We start from the raw sequence: 20,587 nt of genomic DNA, 5'->3' as shown, positions 1-20,587 counted from the left end.
CCTAGGGGAGGCATTGTCCCGGGGCCAGAACCCAACTTACAGGATTTTTGTGATGTAAATAGAAATAAATACTTTATAAATATCATCTTAAACTACTGACACCTGATCTTACTCTGCTGTCTCTTGCAGAAACATCAATAAACTAGGAAATCCTCATACTTAAACTACCCCTTTCCCTTCATGTGGAGGCAATTCCTCCTGCTCTCCCACCTCCAAGCTTTACAACGCTCCCACCTCTGTAGATCAAAGACCAGCTATTAGCCAAAACTGCCCTCCTCGCTCCCTCCTCTCTGACAGGGACCTTTCTGGAGCATTACAGATGGTGTGATATGAAGGTCACCCATGAGGGGACGGGCAGAAGATGGCACGTGCACAAGAGATCCTGCCCAGGCAGGTCGAGGCTTTTGCAGCTACGAACAGAAATGAGTTTCCTCCGCGAAGGTGTGAATTGAGACAGATCCTTCCATGGAGCAGGCAGCTGGGGCAGCAGATGGTGTGAGAGATCAGACGTTAACACGGGGAGTCTTGAGACAGAATCAGCTATCTTGATCCTGTTGGCAGACGGATGAGGTGGAGGGTGTTTTTCAGGTTAGATTCTCATCTGGGCTGTTCTCCTTCTGGAAAGCTTGGACCTGATTTGGAAAACAAGGGAACAAAGGTGTCAGAGATGTGAACAAGGAGAGGTGTGGTCCCCCTGTTTCGTGTCCTGGCTCCAGGCTGGTGCTTTAATCCAGTCAGAGCTGGAGGGACATGGGATTAATGCCTTTTTAGCCAGAGCACACAAATTTCTGTGCATTTACTCCTGTTCCCCTAGTCCTGCCACTTGAGATGGTCTCAAGAGCAAAGGGCGAGTCTCCCTGCGGCCAGCAGTGAATGTTGCTTTGAACTCAGCACAACAATGCCTCTGTACCAGCCGATATCTGTCCCTAGATTGAAGAATTTAAGCCAGAAGGAGCTGAAATCAAGATTAATATGGTCCAAGTTCTGCCAGCTGAGAGCTTATCTAGACACAGCTCTGTGCAGGAGGTGCTCCCCACGCCTGGCTGGAGGGGTCTGCACCAGGGAGAGCACTGGGTCCAAGACAGGGAGCACACTTGGCTGCCCATAGACCCCCCCACCAGCAACTTCTCTGCACCACCCTTCAGCCAGCTGCCCCTGGTACCTTATGGACCCAGCCAGGAGGGGGTTGAAGGCGTAGAGCCAGTCATGCATGTCCTTGTCACTGCTCGCCTGCAGCAGGATGCCGCGATGCTCTGTGCACACTGCAAACGTGTTCGGGGTCTGCCAGGAGAGAGCCATGGATGAGTCTCCTGCCTCAGGGGGTGCATGGAATGCGGCTGGCTCCTGGCGCCCTACCTTGAGCATGGCCTGCTGGTCCTCACTGTACTCCACCTGAGCCTTGGAGAGGTTGAGTATGGCCCTCTCGACCATGTCCTTGTCTGAGTTGTAGATGTAGACATATGGGCGCCGGACCACCACAAAGCGCTTCACCCACCCATTGGTGTGGGGCTCCAGGAAGTGCAAGTAGCCCTTTTTGGAGACAATGGGGCTGCAGAAGGGACTGAGGTCAGGGTGGGACATGGACCAGAAGGAGGTGGTAATGGTAGGGCATGGTCCCCCCTCAACCCCAAAGTATTCCCCTTCCTGGCTGCCCCAGTTGCTCCTACCTGACCCGGATCTCCTGGATGTCGGGCACCAGCAAACGCTGGGGCTCCTTCTCCTCCTCAGGCCGGTGGCCTGGGGACTTCTTCTGTTCTCCTTCTACTGCAGGCTCCAGGTCAGGGCTCTCTGCTCTGGAAGAGACTTGGGGGGGTCTAGGGAGGGAGGAAAGGTTAGGATGTAGGAAGAGTGACAGCTAGGGAACACCCTTTGACCAGGACCATGTCCCAGTGGTACAGCTGCCCTGCTTGAGGGATGGTGGGACATCACCCAAACCTCCTGGTCACCTTCTTACCTGACATCGATGGCATTGTAGCGTCCTTCCACCAGTGATGGGCAGGTTGAAGAGGGGGTGAGAGTGGTGACCCCAAGAACTGGCATAGATGGATCTCTCATCAGGGTCACAGACATTTCAGACAGCTGTGGAGGAGTGGAAGTGTGGACTCCAGTTTCTGCCTGAAGCTGGGCACAGGCAAAGGACCAGGTGCCTACTCACACAGAGAGAGGCAAGACCTCTGGCCGGCAGGGCTCTCCCCCAGCACAGTCCCAAGAGCCACCAGCTCCAGGAACCCCAGGGCAGGTGAAGGGAGCGGGGACTCCAGAACAGGGACCACTTGCACCAAGGTGCCCACCTGGCCCTTGTCCAGCCAGTTCCTCTTGGCCACACATCCCTCCCAGCCCCCAGCAGCCCGGTGAGCCCGGGGCACTGGCAGTACCTTGCTCTCGCTGGCACTAATGCAGACGTGGCTGTGGCTGTACTCCCTGTTGAAGGTATGCGTGAGCAGGCGCAAGCACTGTGAAGAAAGGAGGAAGATGGTAGGATAGGAGGCACCTTCTTCTACCCTTCTCCTCCTGCTCCTCTTGGGCTTTCTCCTGCCGTAGTCCCCTTGCACCCTATGGGAGCCCCTTCCCAGCTTCATCCCTGTGAGCTGGGAATGCTGCAGGATGGTACCTTCACAGCCAGTTCCTTCTGCCTCTCACTGGGACTCTCAGGAGGTGAGGTACGGTTCTCAGCGGCTCCATCGACAGACAGCGGGGAGGAGACGCAGGAGGTGCTTCGGGACTCAGAGTCCTCACTGGAGCAAGGGGACAGGGTCTCCAGGCCCAGGCGCTGGGTTGTCTCCAGCTTCTCACGCAGGAGCAGATAGTGCCTTGTCTTCTCCACCTGGGCAGAGACATCATAGCTCAGAGGTGGCCCCTTCCCCTTACTGACATCCTTCTGGGGACCATGCGTCCCCTGCCCCATTACCCTGTTGCTAGCCCAGACTCTTACTTCTTGCAGGAGGCTGAGTTTCTCCAGCTCCCACTGATGGTCAAGGATGAGGCTGTCACTGCGGGGCCGCCAGCCAGCCAGGTTCTCCTCTCCCCGCACATAGGCTACAGAGGTGTCTAACACACGCCGGCGACGCCTCTGCATGCCTGTGGGGACAGACACATACTAGGGGGAACAGACCCAACCCCAACCACCATGCTGTGCCTGCCAGCCTCGTGGTGAACACCCAGGCAGAGACATGGCACCCACCTGGGCTGCCGGCATCTGCCACTCGGCAGAGGCTGAGCTCGTAGACTCCCGTCACGCGGTTGCTGTGGTCAAAGGGAGATGAGGCATTACCAGCTCTGTCCCATCCCCATGCCCTTGTTAGTTCACCCAGGCTGCTGGAATGCCCCAGAAAGGCCCCAGTCCCTGGGTCTCCTCTCCCAGAAAGGCAGGAGCTTCCCAGTACCTCTCAGAAGCCCGCAGGCTGCCACTGCCAAAAAGGTTGCGGATGGAGCGCGAGGCAGGAAGCTTGGCATCCCGGGAGTAGAAAACCATGCAGAAGTCTTTGGTGATGACGGCGGGCTGAGTGCAGTTCTCCATCTGCAGCAGAGCAGGGGGAAAAGGTGTCATGGGGGGGGAGGGGGCTGTGTCTTGGCAACCCGTCAGGTCTCTCCACCACTGGTGCCCAGTGGTTTCCATTCCTGGGGTCCCATCGGGCACCCCAACCACTAGGCTGCAACCTGTCAGCATTGGTGCAGGGTAAAGGAGGGGTTTACACTGGCTGTACCCCGGCAGTAGGGGAAATATCAGACTTTGTTAGCTTTACAACAAAGGTCCTTGCCTCAATGTAGGCAGACAGGGTGATGTAGATTTTCTCCCGGTACGGGGTGACACGGTTGAGCAGCAGTGAGTTGTGCATGGAGCTATCCCATGCTGCCTCAAACTGGTAGAAAGTCCTGCAACAAAAATAAAATAGCAGAACTGGTAAAACAATGTCCCCAGAACCCTAGGCAAGTGAGCAAGGAGCTGCTATTGTCCCCCGCTGCAGCAAGGCCTGCAAGGACACATGGACATGCACACACCACAGGGACAGATGGGGACAGCCACTCCAGAGGACACAGGCTCAAGGCAAAGGGGGACAAGGTGTGGCAGGAAGAGGATGTGGCATCCTTGACATGGCCAGCAGGCCGGGGTTCTGGGGAGGAGGGACTGTGGAAGGAGTGGGGGCTCAGCTGGGGTGCAGGCAAGGCAGGGCAGGCTGGGAAGTCAAAGGAGGGCAAAGAAGGGTGCATGCCCCACCGCCATGCTCAGAGTGGGGTCTGCCACACCAGCACACCCAGGCAAGGTCCCCACCATCCAGCCCAGGGCACACAGCACTTCCCAGCCCCCGCCAGGAGCAGCTGTTGCCATTCAGGTGGCCAGAAGGGAGAGGAGGGAGGATGCTCAGCACTGGGGAGTCCCCATACCAGCCAAGTTCCCTTCCTCGGGGCTGCTCTGTCTGCCAGCCCTAAGCCCCACCAAGACCCAGGGACCACACTTTTTTTAGCTGGCCCCTGCTGGGCTGTCTGCCCCAGCTCTTGCTCTGCCCTGATCACCAGCCCCATTCCCACCAGGCTGCCTCACTCTCCTCACTTGGTTTTCCATAATTCCCAGGTTGGGGGAAGGAGCAGGGGACACCTGGCCCCACTTGCTCAGTGCCTATGGGGTCCCATAGAGGATGGCAAAGCCACCTAGAGCAAGAGTGGCTGCCAGCCTCTTCAGGTCAAGCAGTCAAGAGTGGGGGAAGCAGGAGGCATGGGGGATCCCTCTTTCACTCCCTGTCCTGCTCCTGGGCTGCCTCCTGGGCCAGCCTTAGGTTATGGGACACCCACTCCCCAAAGCCACCTGTCGCTGCTGCAGCCCTGGCTCCTGGCTCAGCATAGTCAGGAAGCAGCAATGTCTCAATGAGGATGCTTCAGCACATCCCTGAAGCAGCACCCAGGTGGCTGAGGGGCTTTTTGAACAAGAATCAGGGCAGCCAGAGGGAGCAGGGAGAGGCTCTCAGCTGTGATTGCCCCCATGTAGGAAGAAGAGGGAGAGCGACGCTTTCAGAAGGTGCATAAAATACATTAAAAACCCCCACATGAGACAGAGCCAAGGCGAAGGATCACTTTTCAGACACAGGTCACTTGAGAAGGCAGTGCTCCCCAGGGAGGAGGAGAATAGGAGCCTCAGGGGAGGAGGGAAAAGAGCAAAAAGCAAAGGGAGGCAAAGGAGAAAGAGAGAAAAGCAGGTGGAACCAGACCGAGCAGGTGCACGCAAAATACCTAGTGTCATTTCCGAACGAAATGCTATAAGTGGAAGGCAACCCAAGGACAAACACACACACATACACACACAGAAAAACAAAAGGTCAGAAAGCATTGTCTGTACGGGGCTGGCATTGGAGCAGGACCACAACCATGGAGAGCCCCTCTAGAGGGGACTCACCCTGTGTCAGCTCTGCTGGCCAAAGGAGCCAGATGCTGAATCAGAGCCCAAAAGGAGCTTGGCAAGGTTAGAGGTTTACCTGCATGGATGAAAACCCTCTGCCACCCACCCTCCTTGCAGTCTGGCAGCTGGGAAGCAGCACATGTGCTCCATATCCCCTTAACCCTGCCCTCGCTGCCATCCCAGAGCAAGGAGCTGCTGCCCAGTGCAGCCCCTCAGAAAGGTGCCCCTCATGGTACCCACACAGCAGGAGATTTCTTGGCCCATCCCTGGTCCACAGGGAGAGCATCACTGTACCGACAGCCCACAGGCAATGCCAATATGACCCCACATCTCCTGAAGTAGAGGGGCTGTATCCATGCTGGATCTGTCCTCCTGCACCCTGGGATACTGATGGGGGGACAGATCTGTCACTGGGCATCTCCAAGCAGGACCAGCTTCTAGCTGATGAAGGAAGGACAACTTCCCAGGTATGGAGCCCACCAGGACTCAGGAGACCCCATCCCCTGTCTCCCAGATGCATCTTCATCTCTTCGTCTACCATAGGACCTCCTCCTCTGGGGCCTTGGTGATGCTCCCATCCAGAGGCTGGCAGCAGCATCTGGATCTGTTGGCTCTTGCCCATACACCACATACCCATACAGCCATACACCAGGCTCACGCTGCAGTCCCAGCTGAAGCCCCCACCATCCTCAGAAGCAGATCCCCACCATTACACAGGGGTACAACAGTCTATGCCACATTAGGGTGTGTGTGCACCCATCATTGCACCTACGTACAAACACACCACCCATATGCCGCATCTGCACCCGCAAGTCATCTGCACCCAGCCATCATCACCAGGTGCCCAGGCAAGGGCTGGAGATGGCCTGAAGCCCCCACCATGGTCTACACCAGCCCTGCAGCTACTCCTAGTGGTGCTCGGGGCTGAACCTGGGTAGGAGGCAACGGGGGAGCGGCACACTTAGCACCCGATGCCAAAGAGATGAGAGAGCAGTGAAGTCAAAAAGCAAGAAATAAACCAAAACCCAAATCAGGCGATGGGGATGCAGGCGTGCGAGGGGAGCAGCAGCCAGCGAGAGCGCGGCCCAAACAAACAGCAAAAGGGGCTGGTGAGCAAGAGGTGCCAGGATGGGAGGGAGAAAGGGTGGGGCGTGTAGAGGGATGGGGGGCTGGATGTCCAAGTGCTGCCTCCAACCGGAGTGAGTGCACCAAGGTGAGGGGAGAGAAAGAAAGAGGGGAAGGTGGAAAAAAAATCAATGGAAACAAATAATACCTAGGCATATCCGAATCAAGAAACTGCCTGTGAAAACACAAAACAATCACATGGTTAGTGTGGGCTCTGATGGGCAGCAGCAGCAGAGAGAAGCAAGGGGGTACCCTGGGGGCTGCCCCCCAGAACTCCTCCCTGAGCGCTCAATGCAGGGATGGATGGGTATTGGGGAGGGAGCCATATTGCTCCCTGGTCTCCTGAGCAGCTCCAGGGAACTGGGAATGCTGGGATAGGGAGGGGAGCCAGGGCTGCTCTGTGCAAAGGAGGCTGCACGGCATAAGGCAGCAAAGCAGGGCGCACAAGCAGCTGGGAAGGAGGGTGAAGCGGGCTCTGGCTCTGCCTGCTGTCCTCCCTTTGCCTGTCTTAGCAGGCTGGTGGGGCTAAGGCATGCACGCCTGCATGCAGGATGGAAGCGGGGAGGACTCCCCAGCATCCCGCAGGAAGCCGGCTGCCCACTCCTCCCCCTACCTGGCCCTAGACAGGCTCACAGGACAGGTAACACATGGCATGCATGCTGGCCTGCAGCCGAACTGGGACTGGCCTGAGACACAGACCCTCTGACAGCACAGGCGAGGCAGGCTCTTGCAAATCCTGGGACCAACCAACCAGATCAGGAGCTGACATAAAACAGGGCAGCCCCAGGAGGCCACAGGTGCCACAGCCACCCAGCTTCCAGTAGCCCAGCAAAAACCATCACAGCTTTGCCTGGCCAGGCCCTCCTTGCTCAACCATCCCCCACCTGGCCTTGCTGTTGTCCCCATGGCTGTGCCAAAGTCTCTTGGTCCACCACTTGCACGAATATCTGACCCTATGGTGTGGCTCTGCTGCCCAAGCACTGCATGCCTGTCACCCACCATGTCCAGGAGCGGCTCTGGGAGCACTGCATGCTGGCACCTCCTGCCCAGAGCCCTATCATCCCAGCCCAAAAACACCCTGCCTTGGGACAGGCCACCTTGATGCAGCAGTGACCGCAAAGAAAACAAGGGCAAAAGTGGTTCCCACACCCCAGCAGGATGCTCCTACACTGGAAACCGCCAGATGCACAGCCCAGGATCGGTCCCTGCTGCTCCCAATGATGTTAATGACCATCCTTGTCACAGCTACCTGCACACACACATTCTGGCCAGGGACCCCTGCCAGCCTCCTGAGATTTGCCAGCAGCCCGGGTTCAGAGAAGAGTTCTGCCCTCTGCACCCACTGGTTCCTCACACCACCACAGGACCCAGCCAGAGAGATCTTAGAGATAAAAACCCTCTGGCTCTGCTGCTCCCACACCTCTGCCAAACCTACAGTGAGAACACAGTCCCCCAGGACAGGCATCGCCAAGGTCACCCAGCCATCCCCCAGTGCCCACAAGGGATGGCTTTCCTGCATCACTCCCGCAAAGACAGGGACCTGCCATGGGCACCAAACGGCCTTTCCTGTGAGTTTGCTGGGACACGGGACAAATAACTCTTCATGGCAGGTCCTCTCCAGCCATGGGGTTGGTACATCCTCCTGGCAGCAGTACCAACCAGCTCTCTGTCCCAGGCAGCCACAGCCACCAACAGAGAGCAGGATCACCACCCAAATTCCCTTTCATGCCAAAGCCTAGTGCAGGGAGGCCTTGGGGAGAAGGAGGGAGGAGTCTGGCAACCCTGAACCCCAAGACCCTCTGCAGCTCCAGAAAAGTCCCCTCCAAGGCAGCAACAGGTCAGCAGGACCCTGCAGAGGGGCTGAGAGCCTCCCCATGTCTCCCCTTCCAGCCCTCACCACAGTGCAGGAAGAACAAGAGAAGCAGCAGCACTCACCGGTCATCCTGGGAGGGGTGGATGTACCCAGAGGAGAGGATGTTCAGGGACAGGATGTTGGGGTCGATGAGAGACTCATCTGCTTCTGGGGTGTTTCGGATCCGACCTGCAAGTGCAGCACAGGGATAGAATCATAGAATAGTTAGTGTTGGAAAGGACCTTAAGATCATCTAGTTCCAAACCCCCTGCCATGGGCAGGGACACCTCACATTAAACCATGTCACCCTAGGCTCTGTCCAACCTGGCCTTGAACACCGTCAGGGACGGAGCATTCACAGGTTCCTTGGGCAACCCATTCCAGTGCCTCATCACCCTTACAGGATGCCTCTCAGGTTACAGGAAGTGGCCCTGTGAGGGTCCCCATGAGGGGAGGCACGGGCAGCCCACCTGTCTGCATCGCCCCAGTAACTCCCACATTATAGACAGCAGCCTCCCAGTTCTTGCCCACTTGGTGCCAGAAGCCCTAATACAGCTCTTGGATGTGATACCCAGGACCAAGGCACCCTGTCCACACTATGTCCCAGTGTCACCTTCTGGTAGCTTTGCTACTGCGGGGCAGGAGAGGAGACAAGGCAGGTGCAGAGCTCCACATGGGCACACGAGTGAGAAACAGACCAAGAGGATGCTTGGGAGCTTGGTGGGGTGGGGGCTGCTCACAGCCTATCCAACCTAGCTTGGCTTACCTACAACCAGCTCCCGCACTTCCTTCCAGCGGATGAGGCTGCCTGTTTCATGGACCAAGGTGACAGTGATCCTCCTCTGGATGCCCTGAGCCCCCCCAAGGCCAGAGAGAAGGGATAGGGGTTAACAAAGCTCCTAGCAGGTATCAGAGCCAGAACAGCATCTCAGGGATGGAGTACCTGATGGAGGAGGAAGGTCCCATGGCATGGCATGCCTCCACGGTGGTCCACAACAGCAGGGATGTAGCTGGAAGAGAGGATTATGGCATGACACAGAAACCCATCTGCCTGAGCAGAGGTGCCAAGCACTGACCAAATCACTGTGCCGCCTCCCTCTCTTTCCCGCTCCCCTTTGCAGCAGGACTTACTCGCCATTGGCTTCCAGCTCACAGATCTCAAAGAAGACCATCAGGTCATACTTGCACTGGCATGGGCCGGGGCTGGGCCGAGTCATGGTGCTCAGCTTCGTTGCAGGCACTATGGCAAGTTGGAAAGACAACTTAAAGGGTGACTTGCTGCTGGCATCTGGAGTGTCTGATGGCAGGCAGGATACGGGCAGAGCAGACAGGGACCACAGGAAGACACATGGAGGTGGCAGCAAGGCAGGAGGGAGTGCACAGAGGGGGACAGCCCCATCCCAGGGACTTTGCTGACCCCTTGCTGAGCCATCCAGGGTGGGTAGCCTCCTCCCTGAGATTCCACAGGAGGTGTGAAGGGGGATTTGTATCATCTGGGTGATGCAGGAATGGGCGCCAGGCCTTTAGGGTGTCTCTGGTGGTAGTACATTTAGGTCCGCAGTACATTTTGTAATGCTCTGGGGTCCTAACTGGTTCCTTTGGGGAAGGGGACACTGTACCCAGCACAGGGACTATGGGTGGGCAGAGAATCAGGAGGCCAAATCCCCTACCTGGTTTGGAGAGCGGCATCACACGGGGCAAGTGGCGCCGGGATGGCCTCAGTGGGCTGCAGAGAGAACTGGCTCGGTTAAAGCATCCACAAGGACCCCTGAACCAGCCAATCTCACCTACACCCCAGGCCCACCACCTCCCACCACCTAACCCCCTTCTCCAGGTCCCCAGGAAGCCAGGTGTACCGGGTGCCCTAGTGGCACCCAGTGGCTGGAGCAGCCCAGGGTGCACCCACCTCAGGACATCCTTGCAGAGGGGCGGGAAGGGATGCTGCTGGTAGTGCCCAAAGACTTCAAATACAATAGGCTGGCTCTTGATGTATTCAATGAAGGATTTGGTCACCTCCACAGCAATCTAAAAGACAAAGAGCCATCAACAGCACAGTTCAGCTGGGAAAGGGATGCAGCCAGCGACAGCACGGGGTGCAAGCCTGTCTGATCCCCTGCAACCCTCACCCACCCCCTTCCTTGTGGCCCAGTGATGCTCTTGCAAAGAGCCCATGGCTGGGCATGACTCTGACTGGAACTGCACCAGGAATCATAGAATGGTTTGGGTTGGAGGGGACCTTAAAGATCATCCAGTTCCGAAGACCACTGTTGTGAAATCCCAGTCTTTTTGGGTGGTAGGTTTTTGCTCTTTGCCCCACACATCCACTTTGTCTAAGGCTGGCTTAGCTAGGCAGCTCTATCTTCTCCAGGCAGAAGATCCAGACAACAGCCCTGCAGAGACTACAGCAGCCATAGGGGTGAGGGGATATGGGCAGGGCAGAGGTACTCACGTTTTGGACGTGATAGAAGCCTAGTGGCGGCCCCCGTCCTGTGTTCTTCAAGGGCTCTGTTGAAAAGGCCTCGTCATGGCGATGGATGAAGCTGCAGAGGGAACGAAAGCGACTCAGGAGCTGTGGGATAGGGATGTGCTGGAGCAGGGAGGAGACAGAAGGAAGCGACTAGGACAAGAGTTCCCCCCAATACCTTGGGCTGGCACAGAATCCCCCAAACCTGATGGGAGCCTCTCCCTGCCTGCCTTTCTCCAGAAACCAGAAAAGGTACCAGACATGTGCATGGGCTCAACCCGCAGCCCTTGGGTTTGCCTTCCATCCCTGAAGGGCTCAGAGGTGGGGGTTCTGGGGCTCCTCTACATTCATCACCAGCCCAAGGCAATGACCAGAGCACAGTGAGAGATGTAGGGCTGAAGGGGCATAGGGAACTCACTTGAACTGGCAGAAGATGTCTGCATATTCTGCAGAGATGCTGGAGGCTTGCAAAACTGTCACACGGAATGTGAACATGCTGCCCAGCTTCAAGTGGTCCAGAGCGGCCTCCAGTGGCCCTTCTGACACAGACTTCTCTGGGCTGTCCAGGAGAAGGTCCTCTGGTGTCACTGCAGGGAGCGGTCCTCAGTAAGTCCTCAGTAAGGTGAGGCATCACACCCCCCAGCATCTGCCAGCAGCCCTGCACTAGGGCAATGGGCTTTTGATGCTCAGGTGAGTAGAAGAGGCTGGGTGTCAGGAGTGGGGGCTGCTCCCCAGCCACTTGTCAGCATCCCCTCACCTGTGCAGGTATTGTTGTTGACCTCATCAGCAGAGGGACCCACGTCGCTGACCTGCCCCTGGCCTTCGACAATGCGCAGCTCCTCCTGGGAGGTCCCCGAGCGAGACATTCCCACGGCTGGGCATGACTCCGACTGGAACTGCACCAGGAATCATAGAATCATAGAATGGTTTGGGTTGGAGAGGACCTTAAAGATCATCCAGTTCCAAACCCCCTACCAGTGTCAGAGACACCTTCCACTGTGGGGCTAAGGGATGTTGGTGGTCTTCAGGGTGGTTCTGCTTGCACTGTCCATCACTGCCCTGAGCAGCAGGGTACTTCCAGCTCTTCCCCCCCATCCCAGAGCACCCGCCCTATGACACAGTCAAGAGCAGGGTGATGCCTGCACCTCTAGGAGCCTGGTCGTCCCCATGAGGGAGCACTGCCATGGCAGGCAAGGGGTCTGTGGTACTCAGGCACCCACCAAGAGCCAGCTGCCACCATACCTTCTCAAAGTGCTGGTCATCAAAGGATATCTTGGCCGTCCCCGACTGCCGCACGCCGGAGCCATAGTCAGGGGCTTCCTCATCCGCTGGAGGAGGGACGGGGGTGAGCCAGCATGGGGGGTGTGGGGGATGGGAGGGGCACATGTTTGGGGGTTCCCCCTCCTACCTGAGATGGCCTGGACTGCCACACGCAGGAAACCCTTCACCTCGCCCTTCTCGCTGACGATGGCCACGCGGTGGACCAGGGGCACAGGGTAGAGGAGGTTGCTCAGGTAGACGAAGGCCCTGCCAGTGAGGGGAAGGGGGGAGGGACACACAACATGGGGGGGGAGAGCGGTCACTGCTCCCACCTGTGGGCGCCCAGGCGCAGTGGCATGGCCGGCGCCGGCCGGGATCCCAGGTCACCGCTCATGGCGCAACCGCGGCGCTGCAAAGCAAAACTAAAGAGAAGGCAGCCAGGGCCAGCCGGGAAGGGTCGGGAACGGGCAGCGGGCAGGCAGCGGGCAGCGCGCCGTGGGCAGCACCACGAAGCAGACCGGCCTTGCCTACCTCTCCGGCTGTCACCTCCGTGGCGGGCGGGGAGGGGAGGGGGGCTGCGCTGGTGCCACCGTGAAGCTGGGAGGGAAGAGGACCTTCTCTGTGGTGGAGAGCTGGAGCACTAGGGCAGGAGGTGCTGCGACATGACTTGGGGGCAGCTGCGGAATCACCATGGAGGGGGACAGGGGCAAGGCAGGGAGGGGAAAGGAGGGTGATGAGGAAGGTAGAGACCAGCAGGTGCGAAGGAGAGGAGAGGAGGAGGTCCTGGCCAGAGGCCAGAAGCCTCCAGAGAACCTGCTCTGCCCGCAGTGTTGCGGGACTGCTGGTGGCTTTGCCCTGCCGCACGGCACGGCTGGCAGCATTGGTGGCATGTGTCCCTCTGACCGCATCCCTTCTCATGCATGGCTTCAGGATCCCAGGCTGCCCACCAGCACGTCACAGGCAAGGGGCCACATTGGGGTTCAACATGATGTGACAGCTGCCCCGTGTTGCTGCTGACAACTCCTGTCAGGCTGCAGCTCCCTGTTTCTCAAGTCTTTTGACTCCTCTTGCTGCCTTCTTCAACCTCCCTGCCAGCTGGCTTGCTGTTCGACTGGCTCCTGGTACTCTGGTGATGGCAGCTGCCGTGCTGTCAGCTATGACAAGTCACCTACACAGCCTTTGGCATCAAGCTCCCTGCAGAGAGGTGCCAACTACTCTTCCCAGCAAAAGAGAGTGCAGGGTGCCTGGCACCCTTCCCCAGGGCACCCACCACCGTCTTGACATGCAGTGTCTTCAGGTGTCATGGGGCCAGCCAGGACACTTCTGCTTCTCTGCATCTCCAGGCAGCTGGCAGTGCTTTCTTGCCTTGCAGACATCTTTGCAGACATCCAACAGCACCCAAACGTGGCCCAGTGGGCTCTTGCAGGAGGCCTCAGCCCCACACTTGCAGCCCAAGCCCCAAAGTCTGGAGGTTCCCCCTTGCTCTGGTGAATCCCATTGACTATCAACCGCTGCTTGAGGCTTTTTCCACCCAAATCATCTCAAAGGATTCAAGTTGTGAAGCAAAGCTGATGCCCCATCACTGTCTCCTGCTGGGGCAATCTCACTCCATGTCTTTGAGGCCACCAGGGACAACTGGTTGGAGTGGGCCAGGGCTTCCCGTGTGGCCCTGTGGTCATGGGAAGGTCTCGAAAGTGCATGGATCTGGGGGCACCCACCATCCTGAAATAGCAGGGCACCTGGTGTTGAAGCCAAGGAGGTGGAGGGGGGAGGAAAGAGAGGGAGGGAAGAGGGGGAGGGAAGGAGGAGGGGGACACGTGTGTCACTAGAGGAAGGAGGGCAGGGACACTAACCACAAGATTGGTGAGGTGCAAAGATGGCATGCTCAGACCAAAGAAAAGCCTTTCCAAAGGAAGACAAAAGTGAAATAACCCCAATTTTTGCTAAAGCTTTGGAGAGACAGAGCCAGCAGCTAAAAAAACCAAAACCAAACCAAACCAAACTAAACCAAACCAAAAACCTTAAAGAAAAAAAAAAAAAAAAGGAAAGAAAGGGAAAAAAATCAAATACAAGGATCCAATCATAAACCAATCCAAGCACACTTCACAAGAAATGTGGCCGGCGGAGCTGCTGCATGGGGAGCCAAATCCAGGGCAGACTCAAAAGAAGTCGGAATGCGCCAAGCTCCAGGGAATGTGTCCCCGGCACGGAGCGGGGCTGCTGCCACAGGGCCTTGTTTGTTTTTTGAAGTGTCCCCAAGAGTTTTGGGGTTTTTTGATGTGTTGGTTGTTTTGTTTTTTAAAATAAGGGAAAAAGTTAAAAAAAAGGGGAAGAACCCAGCTCTTTCGGTCTGAGGCTGCAGGACTCTTATCCCACCTCCACCCTCTCTGCCTGCACTGGTCCCACTCCTCCTCACCTCGCTGCTCATACTCTGCCCGGCAGGGTTGAGCCTGGCTTTAGCACACCAAGGAAGAGAGCTCCACTGCTCCAGCTCCACCCCAGTTGGAGCAGCCCCAACAGGGAGAGGTTCACTGTCATGAGACCCTCTTGCTCCTGCATGGGTCAGAGGCTCCAGGACGAGCTCTCAGGACACATCACCTTGGGTAAACCCTGCAGCAGAGCTGGCAGCAACCACATCCCATCTTGGGGATAGGCAGATCTAGACTGGATTTGGTAGCTGGTGAGTTTCTCCAGGCCAAGACCGATGGAGCTCATGGGTGTCTCCTGGCCAACAGGTATGAATACTCAAAACTCTTGTTCTTGGCTGGAGTTGAGGAAGAGTTGGAGCCTGCACCCAGGTCCCCATGGCCTCCCTAAACATCTCCTGTGCCAAGTTGGCATGGACGGCCGCAAGCCAAGCATTGGGTACGTGCAGTGAGAGAAAACACCTCTTTTCAGAGTCCTCCTCTCCCTCCTGCACCCTGGTCTCCCCTTTCATCCATCAGCTTTGTCCTCAACCACCTGAGGACATCCAAGCCTCATGTCTGGGGGAGGGTTCACACTGACCAACTCAGCCAGGATGCCCAAGCTGGTGCCAGAGGCATGCATGGATTCGAAGTGCCTGTATGTCCCCAGCCAGCAGCACAACAGGGAGTCACCCTGGGCCAGGTCCACAAAAGTACCCAAGACCAAGACCACCATGAAGCTTCACTGGCTGCTTCAGTGCCAGGGATGCAGCAGAGCTTCCCTTCGTGGGGGCCACCCACAGAGGGACCTGCCTAAAGGGTCTCCAGTGGAGCTAATGTTATCTAACTCCTCCTGCTGTCCCCTATTGCTTCAATGCTTGTCACAGCCCTACCTCGGTGGGCAACTTGTTGCCCCACTGGGTGCCCCAGGCTTGGCAGCAATCCCAGACAGCTGGCCACCCCCTGCGCCTCCAGCACGCCCCGGAGGTGGGAGTCATGTCCGAAAGCAGTTCCCTCACGCGAAAGAGCTAGTTCCTTCCCGGCATGCTCTCCTAAAACCTCACCAACCTTCCTACTAAACTGAACAGGGGGGAGCGGTCGTAAAACGGATCCCGGCCATCACACAGTGGGCACTCCGGAAAGATGTCTTCCTCCAGGTCCTCCGCCTCCTCCTCCTCCTCCTCCTGCCCCTGGTGCTGCTCGTCAGCAGGCTCGGTGATGTCGGAGTCGGGGTTCGAGAAGGTAGGGGAGGGGGTGAGATCAGCCATGCGCTCGCTCATGCATGTGTTGAAAAGAGGAGAGCTGTTGCAGCCAGAGATATCTGAACTAAGGTTAGTACAACAAGATAGAAGACAGGTTAACACCAGCTGTTCCAAACAGAGAGAGAAAGAAAAGGAATTTTGGGGTTTTTTCTAGGTTGTTTTTCTCCTGGTTAGGTTTTGGGGTGAGTGGGTTTTTCTGCTTAAACCAACGGACGTCAGGAAGACCTGCCCATCCAGTGTGTCTCCAAAAGGAAGCCACCAACCACCGTCAGCTATAAAGGGTGGAGAAAAGAGTGAGCCAAGGAACTGGTGCAAACTGTGGGGATTCCCCTTGCTGGCTTTACAGGCAGCACAGGGACTGCGTGTGGCATGAGGCTCGCTGCCACCCCTGCCACCAAAGGGAATCTCTCCACATGCATGCAGCTCAGCCTCTTGCTCCCACTGCCCACCAGGGCAGACCCACTCTCCGGGGTAGCCCATCCTTGTTGCTGGCACGTCACCCTTCCAACCAGCATGCGGGAGGTGCAGTGAGACACGCGGCACATACCAGACAGACAGACGCTTGACACCAACACGTGCTCATGTTCGCAGAGGTCACAACAACACAGGCTCTTGGCCTGCTGGACAGTTGCGAGTCCCCCACCTCCCGCTGTCAGCAAGCCAAGAGCCCGTGTCTCACAGCACTGGGTTAGGGCAGGCAGCAGGAGCATTGTCAGGGGCTTGCAGGTCCCTCGGGGTCCCAGCAGCCAACGCGGAGGAGAGCCATCATAGACAGTACAGGCCCCAACCACCATTGTGTGGGGACAACACATCCTTCCATTGCACAGCCCCAGAGAGGTGAATGCTGGCAGCACTTCCTCCTGCGAGCTGCCTGCGGGTCCCAGCTGTGCTTAACAAGGAGCCAAAGTGCTCACCTGCCCACCAGCCTGAACCAGGGGAAGCGGTCATAGAAAGGATCTCCGCCAGTCACCACGTTGTCACAGTCGTCAATGACACTGGAAGGCACTTCTGCTGCACGGTCATACATTTCACGCATCAGGTCCAGGCGTTGCCTGCAGGCAGAGGGGAATGCAGTGGGCAGCAATGAGAAACTGGGCTGAAGCCATCCAAGCCTTCCCTGGTGTGGGCATCATTCACCCACCTCAGCTTCTCCAGGGTCCAGTAATGCGTTGCCCCATTCTTCTGGTCCTGCACCTCTACGGCCACAATGGTCCGGGGGAATGGCCGCTTCTCTCGGTCTTTGGCAGCATCAGGAGGCAGCAGGTCAGGAGGGAGAGGTGAGTACAACGTGTCCGTGAGGAGAACAAACTGGAACTGGACCTGAAGAGGGGTAGAGGGAGGCAGTGAGCCACCTGTGAGGACAGCAAGCTCCATGTGCCTCTAGTAAGCTCTTCCTCAGCATTTCCCTGGCTGCCCATGCTTGTGGCCTCTGCCATGGGTGCTGCAGCAAGCCAGAGAGGAGCCCCAGGCACCCACCTTCTTCTTCAGCTCCACACTGATGGCATTGGCTTCCTTGAGGAAGATGGCATTGCCCCAGAGCAGGTCACGGAGGGAGGTGAATTGGTACCACTTCCACTTCCTAAAGGCCCAGAGGGCCAGCTCAAACTCCCGCTCCGTCCACTGCACTGTGGGGACACAGAGGGACAGTCACCTCACCACTGGGAGGGAGCATATCGGCACAGAGGTGCCCAGGGGACCCACAGTCCACTCTTCTGCAGAAAGCATCAAAACCCTGTGGCGGCACATAGCCCTCACCTTCATCCTCAGGTTCTTCTTCTTCCTCGTTTGCCTCAGGGTAATACCTAGAGTCCATCTGCTTCTGCAAAGCCTCCAATTTGCTCTCATAGTCCTGGGGGAAGCAGGGAGAGGGATGATGCAACCCACAAGGTGTGACCTCCCTCCATGCTGCCACATAGTGCTTCTCCCCCTGATCCCCGCTCCAGAGGAACCCAGCGTCCTTCCTTCTTTGGATCCGTGTTTATGGGGATAACCCCAGGAACAACAGGTTTGCCCTTATTTTTAGGACACTCAGAACCAACTCTTGCAAACATCTTCCATGAATTCAGACATGCCTGAAGAGCCTAAGAAGGAGCAAGGTCCTGGCCACCTACCAGCCTTTGCTGCTCAAGAAGGTAGTTTGCCTCCTCCCGCTCCCTCCGGTACTGATCCTCCAGTTCCTGGAGCCTGGAAGGAATGGGGAAGGAGAGGATGACCAACCTGGAGGTGGATACCCAACTCCTCATTACCGCAACCCCTGTGCCCTCACCGCTGCTCCATCTCCTGCTTCATGTCGATGCCCTGCTTCTCCAGCAGCTCTCTTTGGGCAAAAGCCCAGTCTACAGGCTCAGCTGGGGTCTCGGCACATGGGGTCCGCTCCCGCTCCTGCCGAGCCTGCTCGGGGTGGTTGAAGCGGAAGACATGGCTCTTCCCCATGATGATGCGGTTTCCTACAGGGATGCACGCGGGGAGAAAGGGCATGGGTTTAGTGCAGGGCTCCTGTGAGACAGAGGAAGGTGGGTTAGAGCAGTGCTGGCATGCCAGCTGTGGGGACCCACCTGAGCGCAGGATGCTGGGCTCCGTCACCTTTTTGCCATTCACGTAAGTGTCAGCACCTTCACAGGGCTCCAGGGTCACTATTACTGGAGAAACAGCCAGAGCGGAAGAGAGGAACAAAAGGTAAGGTGGAAGTAGAGGGATAAATCCTGCATCCCCTGCTCCACAGCTGCTGCAGGCTCAGAAAGGGAAAGCTGCCCCAGCCAGCACCCCAGGCATGAAGTAGGGGGACACCAGGCTACCCACTGGCAGCAATGACACCTCAGGCAACCAACAGGGCTTGGCCAACCTTGTGTTAATCAGAGCAGTCCCAAGGACTAAAAGCAGCTGGAGACTGGATGTGAGAGGAGATCAGAGCCTCCAGCACGTATCTCCAGCCTCCCCAGGCTTGTCTCTGAAAGCCCTTTCACCCTCAGGTTCCTGCTGGTTGTGGTGTGGTCTCTGCTCCTTCTCTGCTACGGTCTGCTCTTCTGTCCCACTCTGATCTCCCTGGCTTGCCTTACCATGGCAGCTTCCACATGCCTTGCATGAGCTTCCCTCCCAGCTTGGTGAGGGCTGCAGCTCACTCTGGAAGTATGGAGAGGCCATGGCTACGCAGGATAGCCTCCCTAGTCTGAGGAGGGCAGGACCCCTGCCTGTGGCCAGGTTCTGGGGACATGCAGAGGGATTGGGGTCTGTGGGGAGGTGGAGCCCCTCCAGACAAGGAATACCTTCACCACTGGTTTTGTTGTCACTGCGGAAAAGGCAGTGCTCTTCCTTAATGAAGTGCCCGCTGAGAACGATGTCCTGCCTCTTCTCAGCATCTTCCCGGCCAACCCTGCCCCGGAGAAACCCAAGTCTTACTCTTCCTTGAAGCAGCACCTCCCTGGGCCTGCTCCCAAAACCATTCTTGGGATTGACAGAAGCAGCCCTTGGTGCACAGCAGGACCAACACCCCTAACAAGATTACAGTCAAATACATTTTTCCCACGTGGCTATGGCACTTTGGAGATGGCCCAGGAATGGTGCCCAGCCTGGGGACAGCTGTCACCCTGCTGCCCACCCAGCAAGTCAGGCACCAAGATGCAGGCTAGGTTCCCACTGCTCCACGAGACCTGGCCCTCACCTTGTTATCCCGTCCTTGATGTAGTAGAGAAGACACTCAGACATGAGCGGGTCCTCATTCAAGTTGACCAAGTGGGGTGTCTGGGAGAGACAAACAAGGAATCACACCGGTACGCCTTGTCTATCCAGATGCTGAGGGATGCTCCCAAAGGAGGGGGGAACTCAACAGCACCTCATGCTGCCCCTAGTATGGGCTCTCCTGCTGTCTGCAGCCCCAGGACAACATGCCCAGGCAGGTACTTTTTAAGGGAATTGAAGTGAACCAAGCAGCTGGGATGAGGATGACCTGCCTCCACATGCCTCCTTACTTTCCCCCTCAAAGGGCTGTGCCCTGGACACCCTCTTCCCAGCTGCCTTTGGAAACTTATGTTCCAAACAGGCCCAGCATGGAGCCAAACAATTCTCATGGGAAGCCGCTGATATGGCTTAGTGTCTCCTGCAGCAGGACCCTGCTCGCCTGCACTCTGTGTCCACAGGCCCTTACCTCACTATAACACTCAGCTGTGCTGCGGACAGTGTGGCTGAAGCAGAGACATGTCCCATGAATGGGTGGTATGGTTTAGTGTGAGGTGTCCCTGCCCATGGCAGGGGGGTTGGAACTAGATGATCTTAAGGTCCTTTCCAACCCTACCTATTCTATGATTCTATGCAGCGGTTGGTTTAGGATGAGAGGAACTAAAAGTGCCTGTTTTCCTCCTTTGATGAAGCACCCGAAAGAGCAGGTCCCAGACCAGAAGTTCAACCAGAAGTAGTGGAGACCTGAAGCCATATCTTCATGCTGAATTTCACACCCTGCTCTCCTTCCTAACACTTCCCTCCATCACTTTCTTCCATTGGATCACAAACCACTTTGCTCTAAGGCGGCAAGGTTTTTCCTTCAACCACAGACCTCTCTGGCTGCAGCTAGCTTGGCTCACCCATCACAAGCTGCTGGGATTGCACCTTCAGGCAACAGGCAAAGTCCTGGGAGCATCAGTAGGTGAAGTTCTGAGTTTCCCAGAAATACGAAGAGACCGTAAGGAACATCTGATCAGCCCACTAACACCTGGCATGCAGAGAGAGGTTTCCCCCTCACAACAGTGCTATAAACCCTGGCTGATCGGAGAGACTCACTCCAAATAGTGCAGAAGAACTGGAGGTCAAGGGAAATGCAGGCTCTTCTCCATGGTGGCT

General features: G+C 57.0%; 1 protein-coding gene across 10 annotated transcripts in view; it reads right to left on the bottom strand.

The window, feature by feature from the left end:
* Positions 1 to 589: 589 nt before the first annotated feature.
* KIF1A (kinesin family member 1A) overlaps positions 590 to 20,587 on the bottom strand; it is a gene marked incomplete at both ends in the record, with an annotated part of 32,758 nt that continues 12,760 nt past the window's right edge. For 2 of the 10 annotated variants that reach the window (XM_080623280.1, XM_080623283.1), the window contains 32 exons: positions 590 to 632; positions 1,163 to 1,281; positions 1,357 to 1,549; positions 1,668 to 1,814; positions 1,955 to 2,079; positions 2,376 to 2,453; positions 2,612 to 2,824; positions 2,933 to 3,078; positions 3,182 to 3,243; positions 3,384 to 3,517; positions 3,759 to 3,873; positions 8,450 to 8,555; positions 9,133 to 9,217; positions 9,310 to 9,376; positions 9,498 to 9,606; positions 10,037 to 10,092; positions 10,273 to 10,391; positions 10,816 to 10,906; positions 11,249 to 11,417; positions 11,588 to 11,726; positions 12,073 to 12,158; positions 12,239 to 12,357; positions 15,564 to 15,821; positions 16,672 to 16,809; positions 16,899 to 17,077; positions 17,234 to 17,382; positions 17,513 to 17,606; positions 17,869 to 17,941; positions 18,024 to 18,204; positions 18,313 to 18,396; positions 19,021 to 19,127; positions 19,416 to 19,495. In XM_080623280.1, coding sequence (XP_080479406.1) covers positions 590 to 632; positions 1,163 to 1,281; positions 1,357 to 1,549; positions 1,668 to 1,814; positions 1,955 to 2,079; positions 2,376 to 2,453; positions 2,612 to 2,824; positions 2,933 to 3,078; positions 3,182 to 3,243; positions 3,384 to 3,517; positions 3,759 to 3,873; positions 8,450 to 8,555; positions 9,133 to 9,217; positions 9,310 to 9,376; positions 9,498 to 9,606; positions 10,037 to 10,092; positions 10,273 to 10,391; positions 10,816 to 10,906; positions 11,249 to 11,417; positions 11,588 to 11,726; positions 12,073 to 12,158; positions 12,239 to 12,357; positions 15,564 to 15,821; positions 16,672 to 16,809; positions 16,899 to 17,077; positions 17,234 to 17,382; positions 17,513 to 17,606; positions 17,869 to 17,941; positions 18,024 to 18,204; positions 18,313 to 18,396; positions 19,021 to 19,127; positions 19,416 to 19,495 — 3,864 coding nt within the window. Of the gene's footprint in view, positions 633 to 1,162; positions 1,282 to 1,356; positions 1,550 to 1,667; positions 1,815 to 1,954; positions 2,080 to 2,375; positions 2,454 to 2,611; positions 2,825 to 2,932; positions 3,079 to 3,181; positions 3,244 to 3,383; positions 3,518 to 3,758; positions 3,874 to 5,223; positions 5,248 to 6,662; positions 6,690 to 8,449; positions 8,556 to 9,132; positions 9,218 to 9,309; positions 9,377 to 9,497; positions 9,607 to 10,036; positions 10,093 to 10,272; positions 10,392 to 10,815; positions 10,907 to 11,248; positions 11,418 to 11,587; positions 11,727 to 12,072; positions 12,159 to 12,238; positions 12,358 to 15,563; positions 15,822 to 16,671; positions 16,810 to 16,898; positions 17,078 to 17,233; positions 17,383 to 17,512; positions 17,607 to 17,868; positions 17,942 to 18,023; positions 18,205 to 18,312; positions 18,397 to 19,020; positions 19,128 to 19,415; positions 19,496 to 20,587 lie in introns of all 10 variants that reach the window. The other 8 variants (XM_080623285.1, XM_080623287.1, XM_080623286.1 and 5 more) reach the window with 6 other exon arrangements.

The sequence above is a fragment of the Psittacula echo genome (assembly GCF_963264785.1).
Source record: "Psittacula echo genome assembly, chromosome: 7".
Lineage (NCBI taxonomy): Eukaryota > Metazoa > Chordata > Aves > Psittaciformes > Psittacidae > Psittacula > Psittacula echo.
This window is presented reverse-complemented; position numbering and strand designations above follow the sequence as displayed.